Raw genomic sequence first — 21,158 nt, 5'->3', positions numbered from 1 at the left:
AACTGTGAGAAATAATAAACAAACTTGCTGTGTATTGACTTTAATCTCCATTATCTGTGCCTGCAAGCTGCAGATATTAGCCACATCACTGAAAACTAAATATCTTTTCAGGTTTTCTGTTGGACAAAGCATTTTTAAAGCCTGTTATAGTCATTTTCTGACAATATGTGGGGGAAAAAGCCTCAATAATCAATTAATTTATAATATATTTGACAATTAAATCATGAAATAATTCAATTAATTTATAATATATTTGACAATTAAATCATGAAATAATTGGAACTGGAACTTATTTATGACAGGACATGATTTATTTTGCATAAATAACATGAACTATTTTATCTACCTATTGTACATATAATCTGTTTTTACCTGAATTATTGGGGGATTAACTAGAAATACAAACACATATGATCTGTTATACTTATTATTATTGTCTTGTACACAAAATGGGATCCTAACCTGTGAGAAATAACAAGTCACAGATGATATTAACAGCTGTGCATTGGGTTTAATCTCCATTATGTGTGCCTGGAAGCTGCAGATATTAGATTACTAATGCCTGCCTACATGTAATGTGAGCACGTCCATCATAAATCACATTAACACACACACAGGCTGTGGATCATTGCAGGTATTGAACTCGTGCTGTGTTTAGGTGAGAGGTGACAGCAGGTGACTCAGGTGATGAGCGCATGCTACATAAACACACCTTTAACAGCCGCTTCAGGCTGAGCACGGCGGCGACAACACGGTGACAAATGTCTGTTTTTATTCACATGTTACAGGAAACATGTTTTATTCTAATTCAGCACTCATTCCCACATAAACAAAGCCTGACCCGGTTTATCTGTGTGTCAATTCAAGGCTAACTGACGTTAGCTCAGCCTAGCCTAGCCTAGCCTAGCCTGGCTCCGAGTCACCGACACAAACAAACAGACTCACCGCGGCTGGCTCGGTACAGCACGGCCTGGACCAGCACGACTAACGAGATCCGCAGGTTAGCCATGGTCAGTGAATTCCCGGTTCATCGCATTAACGCGTTTGTTGTTTGGCTCAGGGTTTGTTTTTTTTTCTCCTTAGATGTGGAGGGAGGACGAGGAGGAGGAGGAGGAGGAGGAGGAGGAGGAGGAGGCTGCTGGCGGTGAATGATGACAGCTACCCGGGCTGACAGTGCACCGGGAACGGGTTAGTAACATGGTCCACCAGCAGGCAGCAGCACAGACACAGAGGACACACACATCTATCTATCTATCTATCTATCTATCTATCTATCTATCTATCTATCTATCTATCTATCTATCTATCTATCTATCTATCTATGATCCCATTTTGTATATAAGACAATAATAATAATAATAATAATCCCCAATAATTCAGTTAAAAACTGATTATAGGTACAAGAGGTAGATAATGGAGATTAAAGTCAATACACAGCTGTTAATATCAAGTTTGCTTATTATTTCTCACAGTTTATGATCCCATTTTGTGTATTAGACAATAATAATAATGATATGTAGGACAGAGTAGGAGTATAACAGATAATATGTGTTTATATTTCTATATTTATCAGTTGAAAACTGATAATAGGTAGATAAAATAGTTCATGTTATTGATGCAAAATAAATAATCAAGTCCAGAGCTGCCGCTAACAATTATTTCATGATTCATTTGGCAAATTAATCGATTATTGTTTTTTCCCCCTCCCACATATTGTCAGAAAAATGACTATAACAGGCTTTAAAAATGCTTTGTTCTACAGAAAACCTGAAAAGAAATTTAGTTCGATTCGTTATCGATTCCTAGAATGGACAGTACAGAAGTATCTATCTATCTATCTATCTATCTATCTATCTATCTATCTATCTCAATACACAGCTGTTAATATCAAGTTTGCTTATTATTTCTCACAGTTTATGATCCCATTTTGTGTATAAGACAATAATAATAATGATATGTAGGACAGAGTAGGAGTATTATTTCATGTTAATAATGAAAATATATAAAACACAAATATTACTACACATATTGTCAGAAAAATGACTATAACAGGCTTTAAAAATGCTTTGTCCAACAGAAAACCTGAAAAGATTTTTGGTTTTCAGTGATGTGGCAGGAACATGTATCGATTCCTTGAATGGACAGTGCAGAAGTATTGATAAGCTATCAGTATTTATGTAGCGTTACATAAACAGCTGACAGGACAAATGTCCATGAGTGTGGGCTCATTTGGCTTCAGTTCAATAAAAAATGCTGCTATATGCAAAAACTTTAGGAAACTATTTCACTTATTTCTGCTGAAATTAAATAAATATTTTTCTCACAGTTTATGATCCCATTTGGTGTATAAGACAATAATAATAATGATATGTAGGACAGAATAGGAGTATAACAGATCATATGTGTTTATATTGCTAGTTAATTTCCCAATAATTCAGTTAAAAACTGATTATAGGTACAATAGGTAGATAAAATAATTCATGTTATTGATGCAAAATAAATCATGTCCTGCCATAAATAAGTTCCAGAGCTGCAGCTAACAAGATTAAATTGTCAAATATATTATAAATTAATTGATTATTGTCAGAAAATTAGTAAAACACTCTTTAAAAAAACAGAGATATATTCAGTTTTCAGTGATGTAGCAGGAACATGTATCGATTCCTTGAATGGACAGTACAGAAATATTGATAAGCTCCTGGATAAATGATACAGCTATCAGTATTTATGTAGCGTTACATAAACAGCTGACCGGACAAATTTAGTCTTGACTGCACAATTGATTGATTTAAAGAGTATATTTAATTGATGAACCTGCACCTGTTATTTCATATAAAAATAATGGTTTTGATTAAATAAGGAAATCAGGGTGAAACAATAGAAAACTCCAAAATGCTCAAGAGGTTCACAAACTTTTGAGAAGCACTGTATATATATATATATATATATTATATTACTTTTATCTTTTACTCTTCGACAGTATTAGTTGCAAATGTTGCAGGAGACCTCGGAGGACCTTAAACATCTCCCTTAGCAACAGACTGCTACTCCCACCAGCTGTCAGACTCTTTCACACCAGCAAGACTTCATGAAGTTTTTCTATATATTTATTATTCATGAGTCATTTTGTATACAAGCTGCTGTGACAAGTCTATCTTATCTTATCTTATTAATGGACTATTTAACTAATAAATGATGCTTAGCTACCCAGCAGCATATAAATTAGTTGAAATTAACCTCACCTTCACCAGAATTAGTGATGCCTACACATTAATCCATCACTAATAGGAATCCAGTGATATTTTGATGTATTACTTGTAACGGTGTGTTTGTATTTTTACTCTTCAGCCTTGCCTCAGGTTATTTAGCCGAACCTTTAGTGTCCCATCTCCCCCCTTCGCTCCTTGAGAGGCGTTATTCCTGGTTGTTACTCAGTCCAGATATTAACACAAAGGTGACAAAGCCTTTACAGTCAGGGCTCCTAAACTATAGTCTGTGTCATCTTTTAAATGACTTTTTAAAATATACCTTTAATTGATCTGTTTTATTTTTATGGCACATTTTATTCTATTATTTAACTTAATGTTATTGTTGTTAGTGTGGATGGTTTTACGCTTTGTTAGCATGTTTTGCTGGTGCTATATAGATAAAGTTTATTATTATTACTACTAGGAGTAGTAGTAGTATTACTTAAGTGAAAGATTTGAGTACACCTTTGGCTTTTTTTTTGTCCACTTGGGGGCACCAGAACAAGCTGAAAATACGACACAGACATACACATTGTCGTCTTGTTGTGAACTTGTTGACAAAGAGTAGCTTATTTCTGCATACAGTATATTACAGAGTAACATTAAGATTCATTGTAGAAGTCGAAATCTCAGTTTACAAACCCCTGGGAGAAAATTTAATTGGGACTTCCACTGTCACATTTATTTGTTATTTAAAGTTAAATCACTCCTGCACTCCTGTAGTTAATAAAAAGAGATGAGAGTATGTTATTGGCAGTATCAGAAAATGGCAATTAAACATAGAAATGATTAAACAGATGCTCCATTTTGATGCATGTTTGCTACACACATGGTTACAATTCAACACAAACTATATATATTTTTAAAATCACATAAAACACAATATGAATTAGCTATAATATATAATATAGCTATATTTGTATACATACAATACGATACAATGCCTGTCTCATGTGGATGATGAGGTAATTATACACCATAAATGGTAAATCAGTAAACATGGGTTTGATGCATTGTATCATAACCACTTAAAAAGGTCCTTTTAGACTTTTTTGATTCTACAAATCTTTAATACAGTCATGGAAAAATAAACTTTTATTCTATCGTAACTCAAAAAAATATGTAATATTTGTCTCAACCTTGAGACGTTTAGAGGCTAAAAGCTTCAAACTCAAAGAGTCACTGCAGTGCACGTCTCCAACGATTCAGGTTTAGGAGGTCTCTCATATATTTTCCCTTTTAGGTTAATGCTTCCTGAATATTTCCAGGATATTTGGTTTGAAAGTTTAACACACTTTTTTTCAGACACTTTTAGCTTTTGGCCTTTTTGCTGTCTTTCTTTTTCTCCTTTTGTTTCTCCGTCTGTGTCTTTTCTTTCTCTGCTTTCTTCTTCTCCTTCTTTTTCTCCTCCTTGATCTGCTTGTACCTCCACTTGGGTGGCTCCAGGAAGCGTTTGTCCTGCTTCTTCTTCTTCTCTTTCTTTGGCGTTGCATCTATAGGCCTGCTGATGTTGATCTTGGGGATGCAGCCAGACGGGAATACGCTGTTCTTCCTCGCCATACTGCGGGGGATGAATGTAGTAGCAGCTTTGGTGGTAGCAGCCAATGAGAGGATGCTCTCTCGCCGCTCGGCCTCGGCGCAGCACGTTGTGGCGATGCCTTCTGCGGACTGGATTGAGGGAATGAGGTGTGATACTGAGCCATTGCTGTGGCACACCGACCTCTCTTCTAATTCCTTATTTGGGTGTTTCTTCATCAGCTCTGGCACGGCCAGGCGCCTCTTCCCCACCTCAGGGGGGCTTGTAGGGCAGAGTGGACGACATCCAGTTGAAATCAGGGGACTGTGAATGCTGGTGGTCATGCGCACCATGTGGTCCATGCACCCATTGTCCTCAGGGTCACGAGGAAATCTGAATCCAAATGTGTTTTTGATCCGCTGGCTAATTCTTTCCGTGGTACTTTTCTCAGCTGTGGCGTAGGCTACCCTCTCCTTGAGTTCGGGCCACTCGGGGACATAACTCTCACAGAACTGCTCAGCTTTTGGGCTCAAATTAAGGCGGCGGAGACGTTGCAGGGTCTCATAGCGGCCTGTTTTCAGTGCCCATTCCCGAACACTTTTTCCTCTGGCGGAGTCTACTGCATGTATGTCAGCCCCTTGAAATGAAGACGGTAGAGCAAAGGAATTAGAGGGAGCAAGGGTTCATTTTAATTTTAAAATTAATAATGCATTCACCATCTTTTTTTAGCGCTATTCGGCTCTGCAGAGGGGCCTGATAGTCTTTTTTCATGGCTGACATTTTGGCTTGTCGTAGCAGAAAAAAGCACAGGTGCTGTTAATCACATTAACGATGGCTCTGTTCCAGTTTACGGGTAAATGTCCCCGTAGTGCCATACCAGTGATTAATTATACTTACACTTATGTGTGTTCTCTGCCAAAATCCCTACCACAAATAGGCCTCAACAAAATATTGGCAATACACAGCATGCACGTGCCTTTTTTCACATCGCACCTGTTGTGTGTAAAATAACTTTAATGAAGGCTCTGTAGTCAGTGAACCGTCAAGAATATATTAGATATGCAAGAACCCTCAAGCCAAATCACATAAATGGAAAACTACCTCAGCTTGCTCTTTTCAACACGAAGGAGCCAGCTGAAGTGGTTCGGGCCTCTGATTAGAGTGCCTCCCTTTGGACTACATAAGCCCATCTAGCCTGGTAATGTCTCGGGATCCCCCAAGAATCAGAGCTAGAATGTGGTTGCTGTGGAGAAGGATGCTGCTAAATGTGCCGCTGCCACGACTCGACCCCAGATAACCAAGGAAGGAAATTACTGGATGGATAATGTACCAACATTATATATTTCATACCAACTTAAATCTACTTATCGATTTCAAAATATTGTCTAAATTCTATATAATTACACTGGAAAGAGATACAAACGAATGGCATCAAAGGTTCGAGCCTGTAGTTCGTTTTCAAAGCAGGAAACATATAGATGGAATTAATGACATTAATAATGGCTCCATTACATTTAGATTTGCCAGTTGCAGGGCTCTGGTATTGTGCAAGCTCACAAACTGACACACTTGTTCACTTGTTAATAGATCGTCTTTTGACACGAGATAGTGGGGTCAACACAGGTGTTACCAGTGATACTAATTAAGGTTCAGTCCACCACAGCAGCACCCTGACTCTGTTTGACCTGAATGGAACTGAACCTTATTTAGTATCATTTATAACACCTGTGTCTGTGTGTGTGTGTCTGTTAGCCCACAGTCGAACCCAGAAGTCCAGCTGGGCGGGGCTGTCATACCATGACCGGGTCATGCTGTAACATCAATGATAACATAGTTATAATTGATGATATGAGATCATATCTTCCAGTCCTTTGCTTATCAGATGTGATATTAGCTTTTCTTTCTCATACAGTAAACATAAATGCCTTTTTTTTTTGTTAATTAATCAAGAAAATATTTGTTTTGGTTTAGATTAGCCACTTGTGGCTGCACTGTTTGTGGACTGCACAGGTTTTCTAAACCTGTCTGCAAGACTAGAGTAAATCAGAGATTACTGTAGTGTGTACTGGAGGGTGTTAATACCCTCAGAATGATCCCTTAAACTCGTCCGGCGTCACTGTCACGTACACTCGCAGAGTTAGCCGGCTACAAATATGGACAGGTAAACCGTGGGATCAGCTATTCTCACCACCAGTGCTGTAACTGTTCATTTAAAGAGTCCTGGTTAATGGGCTAATGTCAGGGTTCAAATAAAGACTTAATAATATAGTAGCACAGCAGCTCCTGCGTGAGAAACACTGTCACTGAAAGCTACAAAGTAAAGTGTTTGTAAAGTCTTTGAATGCCTGAAATTCTGTCAAGAAACATTTGGACATATTATTTTTTAAAAGTGACTGTTTCTTGTGTGAAACTATAATTATGTTTAGGGCATTTAAAGTTGTGAAATACTGGTCAATAAATGACAATAAATAGGTCAAGATGTATCAACATTAACATGGTGCCCCTGTTCTTACATACCAGCCATAACGAGGGCAGAGACGACGTCATTGCGGCCGGTCATAGCAGCCTTGATGAGGGCTGTGAACCCTCGACAGTCCTTTATTTCTGTGTCTATACCAGGATAGTAGTTTAGGAGGTACATGACTGTGTTGACATGACCTGGAGACAAAAAAGGGATCAGAAAATCAGAAAATGAGTCAGAAAATGTGTGACATTTTTAAACTGGTTCTCCAAAAAGTCTCACTTCAGAGACTCAGATGAAGAGTTTGAATCAAGATCAAATTAAAGCTGATTAAAGGTAGTTCCCTTGCTTGTGTTGTACTCGTTTTGTTTTTGGTGTGTAGGTACGATTTACCTGCTTGGGACGCGATCATCAGAGCGGTGTTGCCTTCATTGTCCTGTTGATTGATGTCCATGAAGGGACAGTTGTGAAGCCCGTACACAATGTCCACGAAACCTTTGCAGCAAGCCACCATCAAGCCGTTCTGTTGGTGACGGTCAACAGTAAGGATCATGTGAGGTGATTTACATGTTCTGAATTATTATGAATGAGACTCTCACCCAGCCATTGATATCCAGCTCCATGACCTCCTCTTTTGTGACCCCTCTCTCCAGAACTCTCCGCAGAGAGTTGGGTTCGTTTCGGGCGCATGCTTGATACAGTGTTGACGCCGGACGCCCGTTTGCTTTCTCCGGCAGGTACTCTGGAAACACAGAGTCATCGGAGAGGACGCTTTCTGAATCAGACTCATTCCCAGACAGAGACGCATCGTCCTCATCTGGGCCTGAGCCCAGGTGCGGGTCCTCTGCTGCAGTGGCCATCTTCCAACAGCAGAACAGGTGAGATTACAGTGTATCTGTTTGCTACATCTACAAGAAAATCATACATAGGTTGTTTACACCAACAAAGGAGGGATCACACATTATTAATAGTTATTGTGTGCACTAAGTTGAGCCAAATTAAAAGATCAGATCTACAAAGGGTACCATGACTCTGTCCGTCAAGGCTTATTAGTGTGTTATTATCTGGGTGTCATGGAGTGGGTGTGGCTGTATGAGCTCAGCCTTTACTGTTGAGTAACTGGATCAGCATCTGAAAGCCCGGCTGAACACACAGGAGGGCTAAATGAGGAACAACCCATCTCAGAATAACCTTCTGTAACACGTGGCTCCAGTCAACTCATGTTTTGTCTGTATCATTGCTTTCTGAAGCACCAACATAACAATTAAAACTGAATTAAACTCATTTAATTGTAATTGTAAGTTAACCATGCTCATTCCTGGCAAACTGTGAAATTAAAGCAACAGGATTGTGATTTGGGAATATCTAAAATGTCTAAAAGAGGATCACTCATAGTGGTATTGCAGATATTTTCATTAGTACCAGAAAGTACTTTTAACTATGAAAAATACACAGCCATGTCGAACTGTTTATGTGAAATGTGAACTAATGTGACGGACGTGGAAACACGGTTCATGAAACTAAAGTAAAGAAGTGAAAATACAGAGTACAGTGCAGCACGTAACAGTCTTCATCGTAACATTTCAAGATATATCCAATTACTTTGATCAAACTAACTAATAAAACAAACAAAGTATTAAAAACTTACCATAAAGAGTAATCAATCAGCTGTAAATGTAGATGTGTGCCCGTGTTGGTGTGTGTATGTCACACCTCTGTGACTTCTGACTTCCTCCAAAAAAACTTCCACTGTGTTTTTCAGAGCAGCAGGGAGGTCAGAGTTTCCTTGTGGGCCCTGTAAATAAAGCTACCTATACCCATTTCCATCCCACATATCGCGGTGATGACATAAAACTGAGAGGTGGAGTCTTCACAGTCTTCACTGTGTGTTCACGTGCTTAGCTCATCCCACTTACAACAGCTTTATAGAGAGAGGATTACTTGCTGCTCTGGCCAGTTTCATCGTTTGACACAGCAAACATGTCGTCCATACTACTAAACTAAAGAGAGTTTCTTGAAGTGAAGCATGCCACTTTTTTTCATCTCTTTTTGTCTTTATTTTGATTTTTAAGAAAATAAGTAGCACGTTTTATCTTTCTGATTGACTGTTACAGGTACATGTAAACATTGACGTCAACGTTTCTTAGTAGAAACACAGAAGTACACAAATAGTAAAAGTAATTAATCTAATTGTCTGGGTATAAAATGTTAACCGTAAGCTTCTTAAGACAGAGGAATCTAATTAATTGCCATGGCTGGCTGACTGGCCGACGATCAAATCTCATTAGAGGTGGCAACATGAGTAAAAACAGAAACATAGCTGAGGCGAGAGTCATGATATTTCCCAGTATTACCACAGGATGGGGATCTCTCCCACACTTCACAGGTCCTGCTCTCAGACTGCAGCCATTTGGTCAGAATAAAGTGAAAATGATGTGTAGTGCTATCTGTGTCCTAAATATCAGCACTGTCCAAACATGATTGTTGTGTTCTTTGTAAGGATTTAAGTATATTTTCGAGTGTAGAAACAGTAATATAAAAGTTTAAAGTGGATTAAACAGGATTGATAGAAGTAAAAAGGCACTTGTATACGTTTATTATCTGCTCTACTCAGTGGTAATAATAAAGTTTTTCCAAAGCTGTTTTGAGTTAGTTAAAAAAGTCCTTCTTTGGTAATGGTCACTGACTGAAATTAACCTATGCGACCTGTGGGACGTGGCCGGACCTGTCGAGACAGATTGACCCTCTTCTTGTCCAGAAGGGCCTCGAGACATATCCCACTGCAATTGAACAGCTGTCTTCATCTGCCCAGAGGACAAAAAAAAAAAGAAACCTGGTGCAAAATATAGATAGTCAACTTTGTCCTTTTTTTGTTGGACGTCAGGCAGGCTGGCTGAGATTTTTCTTCTGAAGCCTTTCAACTTAAAAAATTAAAAGAAGTGAGACAAAAGAGACAAAAAAGGACGCCACGCGAGGAGGAGCAAAAAAAAAGATGAAGGCTTTGGCAAAAGTACAAGGGAGGACTGAACAAATTCTGGGATACAAAGCTAATAAAGTGAGTCACATCTTTGTTCAGGTTAGGTGATGGAAATGCTAAAATATAACATCCACACTGAGACTTCTCTGTACATTTATTTGATCTTTAAGTTGCTTTAGTCAAATCGTTTCCTTTATAAATTCAAATTAATTTGTTTTAAAAAAGTCGATCTTAGTTTACATATAACACGACTTGGCTCGTGTGGTTCATGTGCTACTGTTTATGTGGCAGTACTCTGTCATTTTGAGAATTGTTCAGCTGCAGATCAGCTTCAGTTTTTAAGCTGCAGAGCTCTTGTCCAAACCTTTTTTTTAACCATCCTGTCTTCATCAAGGTGGTCTATTTTATCTATTTATTATTTTATCGATTGGAAGTCTCCTTAAAGATGAAACTTATTCTTTAGACGTCTTTGGTGTGTATTTGATTTGATGTTGATTCTGCTGTTTAGCCCTCTCAGAGAAATTCCTTAGATAAGATAAGAAACCACTTAAGCTAAAGCAAAATAGGAAAGAGAGAGAGGCGTGGAGGGAGAGGTGAAATAGAGTGGAAAAAGTGGTATAATTAGCTGAGACACTTTTTCTCTTCTGTGAGGTCCTACCTATCCCGTAAACCTGCCACACATGTGCATGAAAATACAAACGCAGCTACAGATGAATGTTTTAATAAAGAGGGCAAAGTGTTTTTAATTTAACTTTATTTATTTCACTCGCTCACTCTCATGTCTCTCTTGTAAGATTTCAGACACCAGCCAGGAGAAACTCTTGCTGGATGAAAACAATCGGGACATGCAGACGCAGTTCAAGTGGGCCAGGAGGTCCAGTGTGGCTGCAGGATGCAAAGGTAAACACAGTGAGTTTATCTGTAAGCACTCGTGTCTTTAGTGAATTCAGAAAAATCCCCAACACTGTTTGCTTTCTTCTCTGGTGTGGTCATCAGAGAAAAGTTGAAAACTTGATGCAAAAAGCCACAACACGACTTCAAAAGATAGAACACAACAAAAGCGAGCAGCAAAAGATGCTGACAGTGAATCAGGCAGACTGTTATATATTGTTGCCTACACATGTGAAAGAGGAAAGTCTGTGAATCGTTCTCTAGCTACTTATTTATTATGATTACACTATCATCATGTGATTGTCACAATTATAACTGAAGAGTTTAGGTTACTTCTCTCTCTGAATGCAGAGTGTGAATGCTTGTTTGTCTCTATGTGCTCTGTGATGAGCTGGCGGCTTGTACAGGGCGTACCCCGCCTCTCACCCAATTTAAGCTGGGATATGCTCCGGCCACCCACGACCCTGATAAGGATAATGGGTTACATAAAAATGCATAGATGGACAAAAAACATTGGACAACATTGCTCATTGTGACGACAGCAATAGTAATCATCAGCTGGGCGAACAACATGTCACTTCTCAAAGGGTCAAGAGCTTTCCTCTTCTACCCGTGTACGCAATAATAATTCATCTGTATAAACGCCTGCTTCGCTGTCAACATCCGTTGTTGCTTACCAACTTTCTATTGTGGCTTTTGCAATTCATCTGGCCACCACAGGACTCGCACGCAGGGAACAAAAAGAGATTGGGGTCTCGTGAAAATGTGCAAGTGTGCGAAAATGTTTCAGCTCACGTTGGACTTTCCTCCATTGCAAAATGAAGCAAGCATGATGAATCAATCCATATATGATTGAGAGCTTGATTGAAAACACACATGAAGCAAAATACCAGCAGGTAAAGTCACTACAAACACGTCAGAATACCAGCATCGCTACATTCTCATATATACCTGCAAATGTTAGCCTGTACACTGGTGAGTATAGATAAACACCGCAGTTTAATGCTGTGTCCACCTCTCATGTCACCCATAGTGTTGGAGCTATCTGACAGAGAGGAAGAGCAGCTTTCTCATCTCAGATTAGACTGAAGTTAAAATACTAAAAGCAACAACCAAACATAAAAAGCACACATTAAATATTGGCTAATTGGACGTGTGCACACTCACACACACACATGCATGCACATAGAGTAATCCTGCATTGCTTTTCAGGTCACGGGGGATCATCATGTCAGCAGAGTTTTTAAAAGCTTAACTCGATGGCCAAGAGAGAAAGAGCATTTTGATATTTTTATAGCTGTAATCTGTCCTCGTGGATTGAGATTCCTGGGTTGAGTTGGTCGACCTGTAATGTGTGTGTGTGTGTGTGTGCGCTTATCTGTTTGCACGTGAGCTGTGCAATACTCTTTATGTGTGTCACATAGAGACAGCAGCTGTATTAGAAACATATTCTTCTCTTCCTTGTGTTTTCTTCTTCACTGATTTTGTCCATGTTTGGGGGGTGTTTGAATGAGTTTATGCATAAATCTCCTTGAATCACACCACCGGCTGCCACGAGCCTGGACAGCTGTGCTCGAAAGATCATCTAGTCATGAATGCTTAATCTTGCCTCTGAGATTAAATCGGTCGGCCTCTATCCTGCCAGCTCAGTTTGCTGTGTGTCGGATATTTCCACATGTTGGTTTTTCCACAGCAGAGGAAATGCTTTGGTACCTGTGGTGACAAATGATAGCCGGCAGCTGCCTTACTGATTACAGAAGGAAGTTTCTTTTTTACGACTAGACAGTACAGAAGATCATCTTTGTTGTTGACCAGATTTGTTTTATAATTAATCTGCAAGTTTGAGTAAAAATGTGTCACAGTTAGATAAAAGAGTTTGAATTCCTAAAAATATCCAGTATATAAAAAATGATCTCGTGAGCTTTTATGGACCTTCAGATTGGAATCCCGTGACTTGTAATACAAAAATTTGAGCTCCTGTTCTGTCCACATCTGCATTTGTCTGCGTGGGTCTTTACTTGTCTCTGTCCACATCTGCATTTGTCTGCGTGGGTCTTTACTTGTCACGATATGTACAGTGTTCAATCTGTCATATTTTATTAATGTAACTTGCCGTATGGTTGAAAACAAAACGTACAGATGAGAGTACACATTTGTTTCGACGTGACTAACTACAGGTTAAATACAGTAGTGCATGCTAACCTGTGCCAGTTAGGCTGATATATAAAGCAAACTACTGGACACATTTAAAAAGTTTGACCTGATCCTGGGGGTAGATTTTATTTTGGTTCATCCTGAGGGGGACATGAATGTGTGTAGCAAATTTCATGCCGATTAATCCAATTGTTGTCAAGACATTTCACCCAAAAACCAAGATCAAGAGATCAAATAAGTCATTAGGGTTCATCATCTGGGGACCATGAAGTTTAACATGATTGTGGGGATAGATTTTATTTTGGTTCATCCTGAGGGGGACATGAATGTGTGTAGCAAGTTTTATGCTGATTAATCCAATAGTTGTCAAGACATTTCACCCAAAAACCAAGATCAAGAGATCACCTAAGTCGTTAGGATTCATCATCTGGGGACCATGAAGTTTGACCTGATCGTGGGGATAGATTTTATTTTGGTTCATCCTGAGGGGGACATGAATGTGTGTAGTAAATTTCATGCTGATTAATCCAATAGTTGTCAAGACATTTTATCCAAAAACCAAGATCAAGAGATCACCTAAGTCATTAGGATTCATCATCTGGGGACCATGAAGTTTGACCTGATCGTGGTGATAGATTTTATTTTGGTTCATCCTGAGGGGGACATGAATGTGTGTAGCAAATTTCATGCAGATTAATCCAATAGTTGTCAAGACATTTCACCCAAAAACCAAGATCAAGAGATCACCTAAGTCGTTAGGATTCATCATCTGGGGACCATGAAGTTTCACCTGATCGTAGAGATAGATTTTATTTTGGTTCATCCTGAGGGGGACATGAATGTGTGTAGCAAATTTCATGCCGATTAATCCAATAGTTGTCAAGACATTTCACCCAAAAACCAAGATCAAGAAATCACCTAAGTCATTAGGATTCATCATCTGGGGACCATGAAGGTCTGTATAAAAGTGGATGTCTATCTATTTCAGTGTGCACCAACCAAGTGCATTCTTAAGAGCTGCTAACATGGCTAAAATTAGGCAAACACAAGATGGAAAGTCACTGTACAGCTGATTTTTTTTGCTTGTTTCATGGAAAACTCCATGTTTGTCATTGCTCATACGATGACAGCACTTAGGAATGAACAGTGAGAGGGGAAGAAGCTGATGAGGGAGGCGTGAAGAGAGAGTGGAGAGGGAGCCAAAGGGGAGTGGAAAGAGAAATGAGAGGAGGAGGTGGGACTGGAAGACAGATGCTCACACAGCAGTGCAGCATGTTAGTTACCACCACCACCGCCCCCTCTCTCTGCCTCATCACAGGCCCTCCCATTCCCTGCCCCTCTGTCACTCCCTCACTTATTTTTGGTCCCTCTCATAATCTTTGCTCACCATCTGACCACACAGAGAGGCTCGAGAGTGGAGAGGAGCGCCGCCTCACTGTTAAGGGGTCACTGTTTCTGCTGTTCTTCGTCAAATCGTGGGATAGGAACAACATTTTTTATTTTTTATCACCAAGGGTTTCTTCTCAGATTTGGACTATGACTGTGGAGCTCTTTGTGCACTTTTCCTCTCGTCTCCTCAGGGTATTACCACAGGAATAGTAGTGTGTGTTTGTGTGTGTGTACTTGTGTGTGTGGGTCCAGCATGATGCCTGTCTCTGATAGTGTTGAGTCTAGCAGCTGGAGTGGATCATCATGAGAAAGGGTCACCACCAGCGAGGGTGTGGGTGTCAGCACCTGTTCAGAAAACTACTCAGCAAATGTGGCTGCTGTTTTGTTCGCGTTAGAGGTACGTAGATGCTCTTCAGGAAGACTTTTACTGTAGCTGTTCTCTGACTCTGCAGTCAGTAAGTAAGTTTTTACTGATGATACATTTATGTTACTTCTCTAAAGTTGTTTTGTACTGATAGAAGATGCACTTGTTTGTCATTTCTTTAAGTCGCATCAGCAAATGACTAACCTTTTATTTATGAATGTTTTTGTTTCCATCTTTATTTATTTTATTATGTTTTTCATGGTTTGTACTTTCAACTACTTAGTTGAGATGGCAGGAGAGCAAATGATGCCGTTTGGACAAAATCTTTCTACCGTTTGTCAGTTTTTTTTAACGTTCACGGCATACATTCAACAAAACATTTGAGATATCAAGCAATTTTTATTTCATTTTATAGGATTTTTAAAAAATGTAAACAAAAAGGTGCATCGGGCTGGTTAAAGGAATACTCTGCTGATGATAGGATGATGATATACCAGTCTTTAAATGTCTTAAATGTAAACTGCATTTATAGATACAATTCACTTAGTACTGACTAAAAAAAAAGCTGCGGCTTGTGGCCCCTTTCTCATGTCCTTAACTATTCTTTATTCTTATTTCTTATATTGATTGAACTGCTGATGATGCACAGCAACCAAACAATGGGTACTTTATAAACAGTAGCTGAAACATTGATCCTCCCTGTTAACTCTGTTAACTAGCTACTCTTAGATGTGACTGACAACTTCAGTCACAAGACGTGGATCATTGGAGCTGAGGCGGGCTGAAAAAGTGACCTGTGACGACACCTACTTGTCAACCAGAGCAGCCACGCTCTTAATTATGCAAATGTAAGACTTAATTTAAGTTGAACAGGGGAGTTATAGAATGATTCATTTATTTATTAAGTTAGATTTTGTCTAGTCTGTAGTAAGATGCACCGTATGTGGCAACCAATAAGATGAAAGCATCAGTTTACTGACTGATGCTGCTCTGACACGTGTGTGTGTGTAGCAGCAGGTAAAAAGAGAAAGTGATTTAAATCTTAACACACACACACACACCCATGTCCCATTACTGCCCGACTCTTAAATCCTCTGTTGTTCCAGTTGTGCTGGGGCTGATTACAGAACAGCTTTTGTGTGAGACATAAAAAGCTTTTGTGCTGAGCCTGTCTTGATTTCTCATCAAAGCTTAATAGAACATCTCTGACATTTCCCTTTGGGATGAGATGTCAGTGTTGTTGTTATGAAAGGTGTTTTCTTCCCCTCGGACTCTAAAAATACACTTTGTTTTTGTCTGTCTGTTCATAGAAAGCTTTTCCGTCTAATCTGTTTGTCTTTTCTGTATTTTATGCTGTGGTTGCAAGAAACACTTTACTTTCAAGTTTTCTTATGTGTTTTTTGGGGAGACTCCCTTATAACTCACTGTCACTCTGCAGTCTTTATCGCTGAGTGTTTTATTTCATTTGGCACAAATGTCTGCAACTGCTATTTATAAGTGCAGAGAAACACCTCCAGATGAAGTGTGTTTAGAAAAGTTGCTTGGAAATCGACTTAAAAGTCCTGCCAACGAGCTTACGGTCTCATCACATACACATCACTCTGCCTCTAGCACTGCCATGACTAACAGTCCATTAGCCCACCGATGTGAGGTCACCACTGCCAGTATGTGAAGAAGTAAACAAGATGACTAACAAGCACAAAAGTGTTTAGTAGCACAGACACCAACATATACAGTAGCCTCTCAGACATTTTTCATTTTTTCATTTGGTTGGATGTTTTGCTGGAATATTTTCTCCGGACCACAGGACCGCCTGATCTCTATTTGAACACTGAGAACTCCTCGAGCAAGGCCAGTCTATTTGTAAAGCATTGCAAGTCAATTCAATGTGTTTATATATAATGCACTGAAAACAACAATCAGGAACCATCGATTAAAACAATAAATGCAAATTATAAAGATAAAAAATCATTTTTAAAAACTAAGATTTTTAAGCACAAAATGCATAATAATAAGCAACTAAAGCTGCTGTGGTCGATGCATTTATATCAGCAATGATCAAATGTCTACTTGTGTGTGAAAGTTTTCCCAGGTAGTGATGAATCCACAGAGGAATAGCGGCCAGTTTTGCAGCTCTGCAGAGCTTTTTTAGCGTCTTTCAGTTCATTGTTTTGGTTTAGACGGTCTACAGATGTATTGTTTTGGATCAACATCATCTCCAGCTGCAGACAGCTGTTTTTGATGTACTGTACGATCACTGTGAAGAGAGAGACAAAGTGAGTAATGTAGCTGGTGAACATTACTCTGCACTTCACTGCCTTTTTACACTTAGATGCTAAACTGTATTTCGCCTCAGTACTTATTGTACTTTGTGCAATAACAATAAAGCTGAATCTAATCTAATCTTGTTAGTTGCTGAAGAGCCAAATATGTTTTGTCAGGGGTTGGTTGAGACCAAAAACAGAGCTAAAAGAGTTGCCTTCGCTAGAACAACTTTAATGTTGCTAATGTTGCTTAACTTTATATGGTGATAATATGTTAGTGTTGCACTAATACCACCAAAAGTCAGTCAAAGTTAATGTTTTAAACTTTTAGAGGTAGTGAAAGCGGGGCCAGTTTTATATATTCGGGAAGTTTGGCTCAATTCTGTGGTGCAGTACTCTCCGACCTTCATGTTTCATGTTTAGTTTGTGTAAATGGTGTGTGGAGTTTAATACTTCAGTCAGTACGCACACTGCTTCTCTCCTCAAATCTAAACTGTGACCTTAGCGGACCTCGTGTGAGGGTGAGTGTTTCTTTTAGTAACAAACAAAACCTATGAGGGGTGACTGCAATGTACGAGCGAGAGGCCACATCAGGAGCCTGCTGCGTCGTGGGAAAAAGGAAGTGGTGACGTGCAGAAAAGATGTCCTGGCTATTCTGTAGAAACTGTGTCAGCTGTCAACGTGCACCATATAATCCCATGTGTTTTGAAGGGATATTAATCATAATCATTCTTGTCATTGTTTACCAGCAAACACAATTGACTTATTAATAGCTTGGGTCACAGGTACTAAGAACAAAAACCAGAGAAGTAAACAAACCACAGGCGTTACGTTGATATCCATACACTCACATGGCAACATAGATAAAATAAGCATGTGATATTATTCCCTGAACTATTCTGAGATGCAGCAGTGGCAGCTTGCCAGCGGATAGGAGGTATCAGTAGCAGTTAAGAGCAGCAATATTTTATAGTAAGTGGAGACTGCAGGCCGGCGACTGAGAATGAACACCAGCAGCAGCATTTGAATGTAAAGAGTGGGACAGATAAAACCTCACCAAAAACTGCAGTTCCTCAAACGTCCACTTGAGGCTGGCTACAGAACAAGTCAGTCTCCATCAGTGATGCTCGGGTTGATCCAAATTGAGCGGGTGCCACGAGTCACCAAACAATATTTTTAATGATATTCGGGTCGCGGTCGGTCGGGTCGTTTGAAATAAAGATCCCGAGTAAAGTTTTGTAATTTATGTAGTAGATAAAATTTTCTGTGAAATACACAGACTTTATTGGCTGAATAACTGGCGCGAAGAAACCGCATTTTAATAGGCTACTTTTAAATGAATATAATAACTCAGTAATGCCAGTTTTGTGTAGCCCGATGGTGCTACTTAATCAAGAGTATAGACTACTTTTTAAAATGCAGGTCAGGAAGCGGGTTGGGTACAATATTTCACAATTATTTGCTGCAGTCCGAGTTCGGTGGGTTAGTTTAAAACGTCGGTCGGTGCAGGTCGATCAAACATCACTGATCTCCATAAGTCCCCATGTTAAAATGTCCAACTTCACAGCAGAAACAAACATGTTTGCAGCCTGGTACAAAACAGTTTTGGTCTCTATAGCTAATTTACCCATTCATGACAACTGTACTGAGTCTGAATTTCAACTGTTCAATTTATATTAATGCTTAAAGTTATGCATAATTAACAGTGGACGCTTTGATTGACAGGTGGGTGCCGTTACAGATGGCTTGTTTGAGCCTTGTATTCACGTTGTTTGTCGATCTCTTCAGAAACCTGTGGGTGATGTCACACACATACGCCATCCACTCTTTATACTTATACTCTTATACTTTATACTTTATGTGTGCTTGAATCTCGCTCATCAGTGAGCGGATGTTTGAGTATTTCCCTTGGTGGTTTTCCAACAGGAAGTGAAAACAGGACTTTTTTAGCCAAAACATGACTGAATCTGATTGTAATGATGATGATTTCATCCGTCATTAAACACAGAATATGAAGCACCGGCAGTAATCAGCTCCCATATACAGGCAAATAAAAAAGGCCTGACCTTGTAACATGTGTACAAGCTTTAGTCATGCTTACACTTGGTGAAGTGTCATCATACTGTTTGAAACAGCAGCAGCAGCAGCAGCAGCATCTCAGTCATTTCTGCTGTTGTTGACCATGGCCATGTATGGGGGTGTAGTGGAGGAAGATGTAGTTAACTGTCTCCCAACCATCTGCTTTGAGAGAGGGAGAGAGAGAGACTTGTGTGATCGGGCATGGAGGCAGCTGTTTGTCTCTCATCACAGCCACATAAGCACAAATACAGTATACACTCTGAGTTAATCATTAACACGACCATAAACATGATCTACATCTTGCTTTGAACAAAACTATGAAACCAAGTCTTACATAAATATCATCCGAGGGGTTAATATCCACACACAGCATCGACACAGAGATGCAAACCGCCCATTATATAACACTAAATCCTATTGTCTGCTAATGATAGACTAGGTTTTTTATTCAAACAGATGAACTGCAACTTAAAATTATACAAATGTTTCATATAATTTGGATGTCCATCATGGCCTCCTGCATGTGAGGACACATTCACAGCATGCATGCTTTGCAGGCATAGCTGCTGACACCCCCTGCAGTCCGGATGGTGGTCCAGCTGTTGCTCTGTGGGAAAAGGACACATTACATAAGCGCCTCAAACAAACACGACGAAGCCGAGTCGGTGCTTCGGTCGTCACAATGACCATTATGCACCATTAAGGGTGAGTTCGGAGAAAATGTTGACGTATTTGAAGGAAAAAAAACCTGCACTAAGGTTTGCCAGTTGTGTCATTTCAACAGATGGTAAGGTGGTTGTTAGTGGTCATGCACTGCATCACCTGACCTTGATAGATAAAAAATGAGGAGAGCAGATGGCTGCTCGGGGTGATAACGGCGTGTGTGTGTGTGGATGTGGACATCTGTAGATGGTTTTACCGACTTATCCTGTTGATATTTTTGTCTTCTGTGCTCATTTAGGACTAATAGTTGAGAATATGAGTGGAAATTAATTTTAAAAAGTAATATTTAAAAAAAAAGAAGCATTTTCTGGGGAGGCAGCTGTAGATAGACAGGAAAGTAGGAGAAAGAGAGGATGATACAGGACTCAGCCTTTGTTTACGGGTTACAGTGTCACTATCAGGACACTCTCCATTGTGACAGTTTATGGTAATTTATTGGGATGTTGTTGGGCTATCTTTACACACCTCCTCAGTTGTCCAGCATGTAGCCTGCCTCTGCCCCCAAGGTCAGCTGGGATAGGCTCCAGCAGCCCCACCGTGACCCGGATGAGGATAAGCGATCATGGATGGATGGTTTCACCAAAGAATTAGTTCGCCAAGAGGCTATTTTTCATCTACAGTCCCTGGACAGATGTTACAAAGTCACCCTGAAAACAGAATATATGATTTAAACTACAAAGCATGAGCGTGCAGAACGATAATACGACAATAAAAAAGAAAAGAAAATGATAATATTAGTAGAAACGTCATTGAAAACTATACCACACTGTCAGATACTATTTAAAACCTTTAACACAGAGGCTTATGGTGCTAATCGGATATTTTGGATTGAGTAAGTAACTGAAACATGCAGAGCAGAAGCATGGACAGTGTCTAAAATACATAAATCAAGCCTGACACATTCAAAACTAAACCACCAACACATGTTGGCTTCATCAGACAGTTGTGTTGCCTTTAGAGACAGAGTAAGAAACTCTTCAGTCATCTGAGTTAATGTTGGTCGGTAGAGGGCCAGACTGAAATTTCTATTATTGGATTGATTGCCATTACGTTTTCTAGAGACATCCATGGCCACAAAAGGATGAATCCTAT

The 21,158-nt window shown here is 39.5% G+C and overlaps 3 protein-coding genes and 1 long non-coding RNA gene across 9 annotated transcripts in view; 2 read left to right on the top strand and 2 right to left on the bottom strand.

Annotated features, from left to right (window-relative positions):
• LOC104938405 (activin receptor type-1B) overlaps window positions 1–1,145 on the bottom strand; it is a 12,989-nt gene extending 11,844 nt beyond the window's left edge. Inside the window, exon 1 of the mRNA XM_010754794.3 lies at window positions 946–1,145. Within this exon, the coding sequence (XP_010753096.3) occupies window positions 946–1,009 (64 nt within the window). The 5' untranslated portion in view covers window positions 1,010–1,145. The remainder of the gene's footprint in view (window positions 1–945) is intronic.
• On the top strand, window positions 1,139–7,989 carry LOC113745830 (uncharacterized). The gene is made up of 3 exons (XR_003462439.1): window positions 1,139–1,188; window positions 7,608–7,783; window positions 7,879–7,989. It is a non-coding gene; the product is annotated as an uncharacterized LOC113745830 (long non-coding RNA).
• ankrd33ab (ankyrin repeat domain 33Ab) lies at window positions 3,917–9,011 on the bottom strand. Of its 2 annotated transcripts, XM_027279008.1 has the most exons (5): window positions 8,874–9,011; window positions 7,825–8,133; window positions 7,619–7,748; window positions 7,282–7,422; window positions 3,917–5,401 (listed from the first exon to the last, which is right to left on the bottom strand). In XM_027279008.1, the coding sequence occupies exons 2-5, from the start codon at window positions 8,083–8,085 to the stop codon at window positions 4,560–4,562; spliced, it is 1,374 nt and encodes a 457-aa protein (XP_027134809.1). In that variant the 5' UTR covers window positions 8,086–8,133; window positions 8,874–9,011; the 3' UTR covers window positions 3,917–4,559. The 2 variants fall into 2 exon arrangements, with proteins under 2 accessions (XP_027134809.1, XP_027134810.1); XM_027279009.1 differs by lacking the exon at window positions 8,874–9,011 and having other exon boundaries at window positions 7,825–8,141.
• The window catches only part of arhgef25b (Rho guanine nucleotide exchange factor (GEF) 25b), a 27,764-nt gene continuing 14,611 nt past the window's right edge, over window positions 8,006–21,158 (top strand). For 2 of the 5 annotated variants that reach the window (XM_027279007.1, XM_027279006.1), the window contains exons 1-2: window positions 10,186–10,280; window positions 10,997–11,102. In XM_027279007.1, coding sequence (XP_027134808.1) covers window positions 10,218–10,280; window positions 10,997–11,102 — 169 coding nt within the window. In that variant the 5' untranslated portion in view covers window positions 10,186–10,217. Of the gene's footprint in view, window positions 8,104–10,185; window positions 10,281–10,996; window positions 11,103–14,619; window positions 15,034–21,158 lie in introns of those variants that run through there. The other 3 variants (XM_010747084.3, XM_019272197.2, XM_019272190.2) reach the window with 3 other exon arrangements.

This window comes from Larimichthys crocea, chromosome VI (genome assembly GCF_000972845.2).
Source record: "Larimichthys crocea isolate SSNF chromosome VI, L_crocea_2.0, whole genome shotgun sequence".
Taxonomy (NCBI): domain Eukaryota; kingdom Metazoa; phylum Chordata; class Actinopteri; family Sciaenidae; genus Larimichthys; species Larimichthys crocea.
The sequence above is the reverse complement of the archived record's forward strand: the minus strand, read 5'-3'. Positions and strand labels throughout refer to the sequence as shown.

What these genes read in the sequence shown, in the direction of transcription:
- ankrd33ab (XM_027279008.1), bottom strand. Translation starts at nt 8,085, where the DNA reads ATGGCCACTGCAGCAGAGGACCCGCACCTGGGCTCAGGCCCAGATGAG. An exon ending in GATGATCGCGTCCCAAGCAG is followed by an intron (nt 7,423 to 7,618) that starts GTAAATCGTACC and finishes TTTTGTCTCCAG; the next exon opens with GTCATGTCAACACAGTCATG. An exon ending in CTCTGCCCTCGTTATGGCTG is followed by an intron (nt 5,402 to 7,281) that starts GTATGTAAGAAC and finishes CTTCATTTCAAG; the next exon opens with GGGCTGACATACATGCAGTA.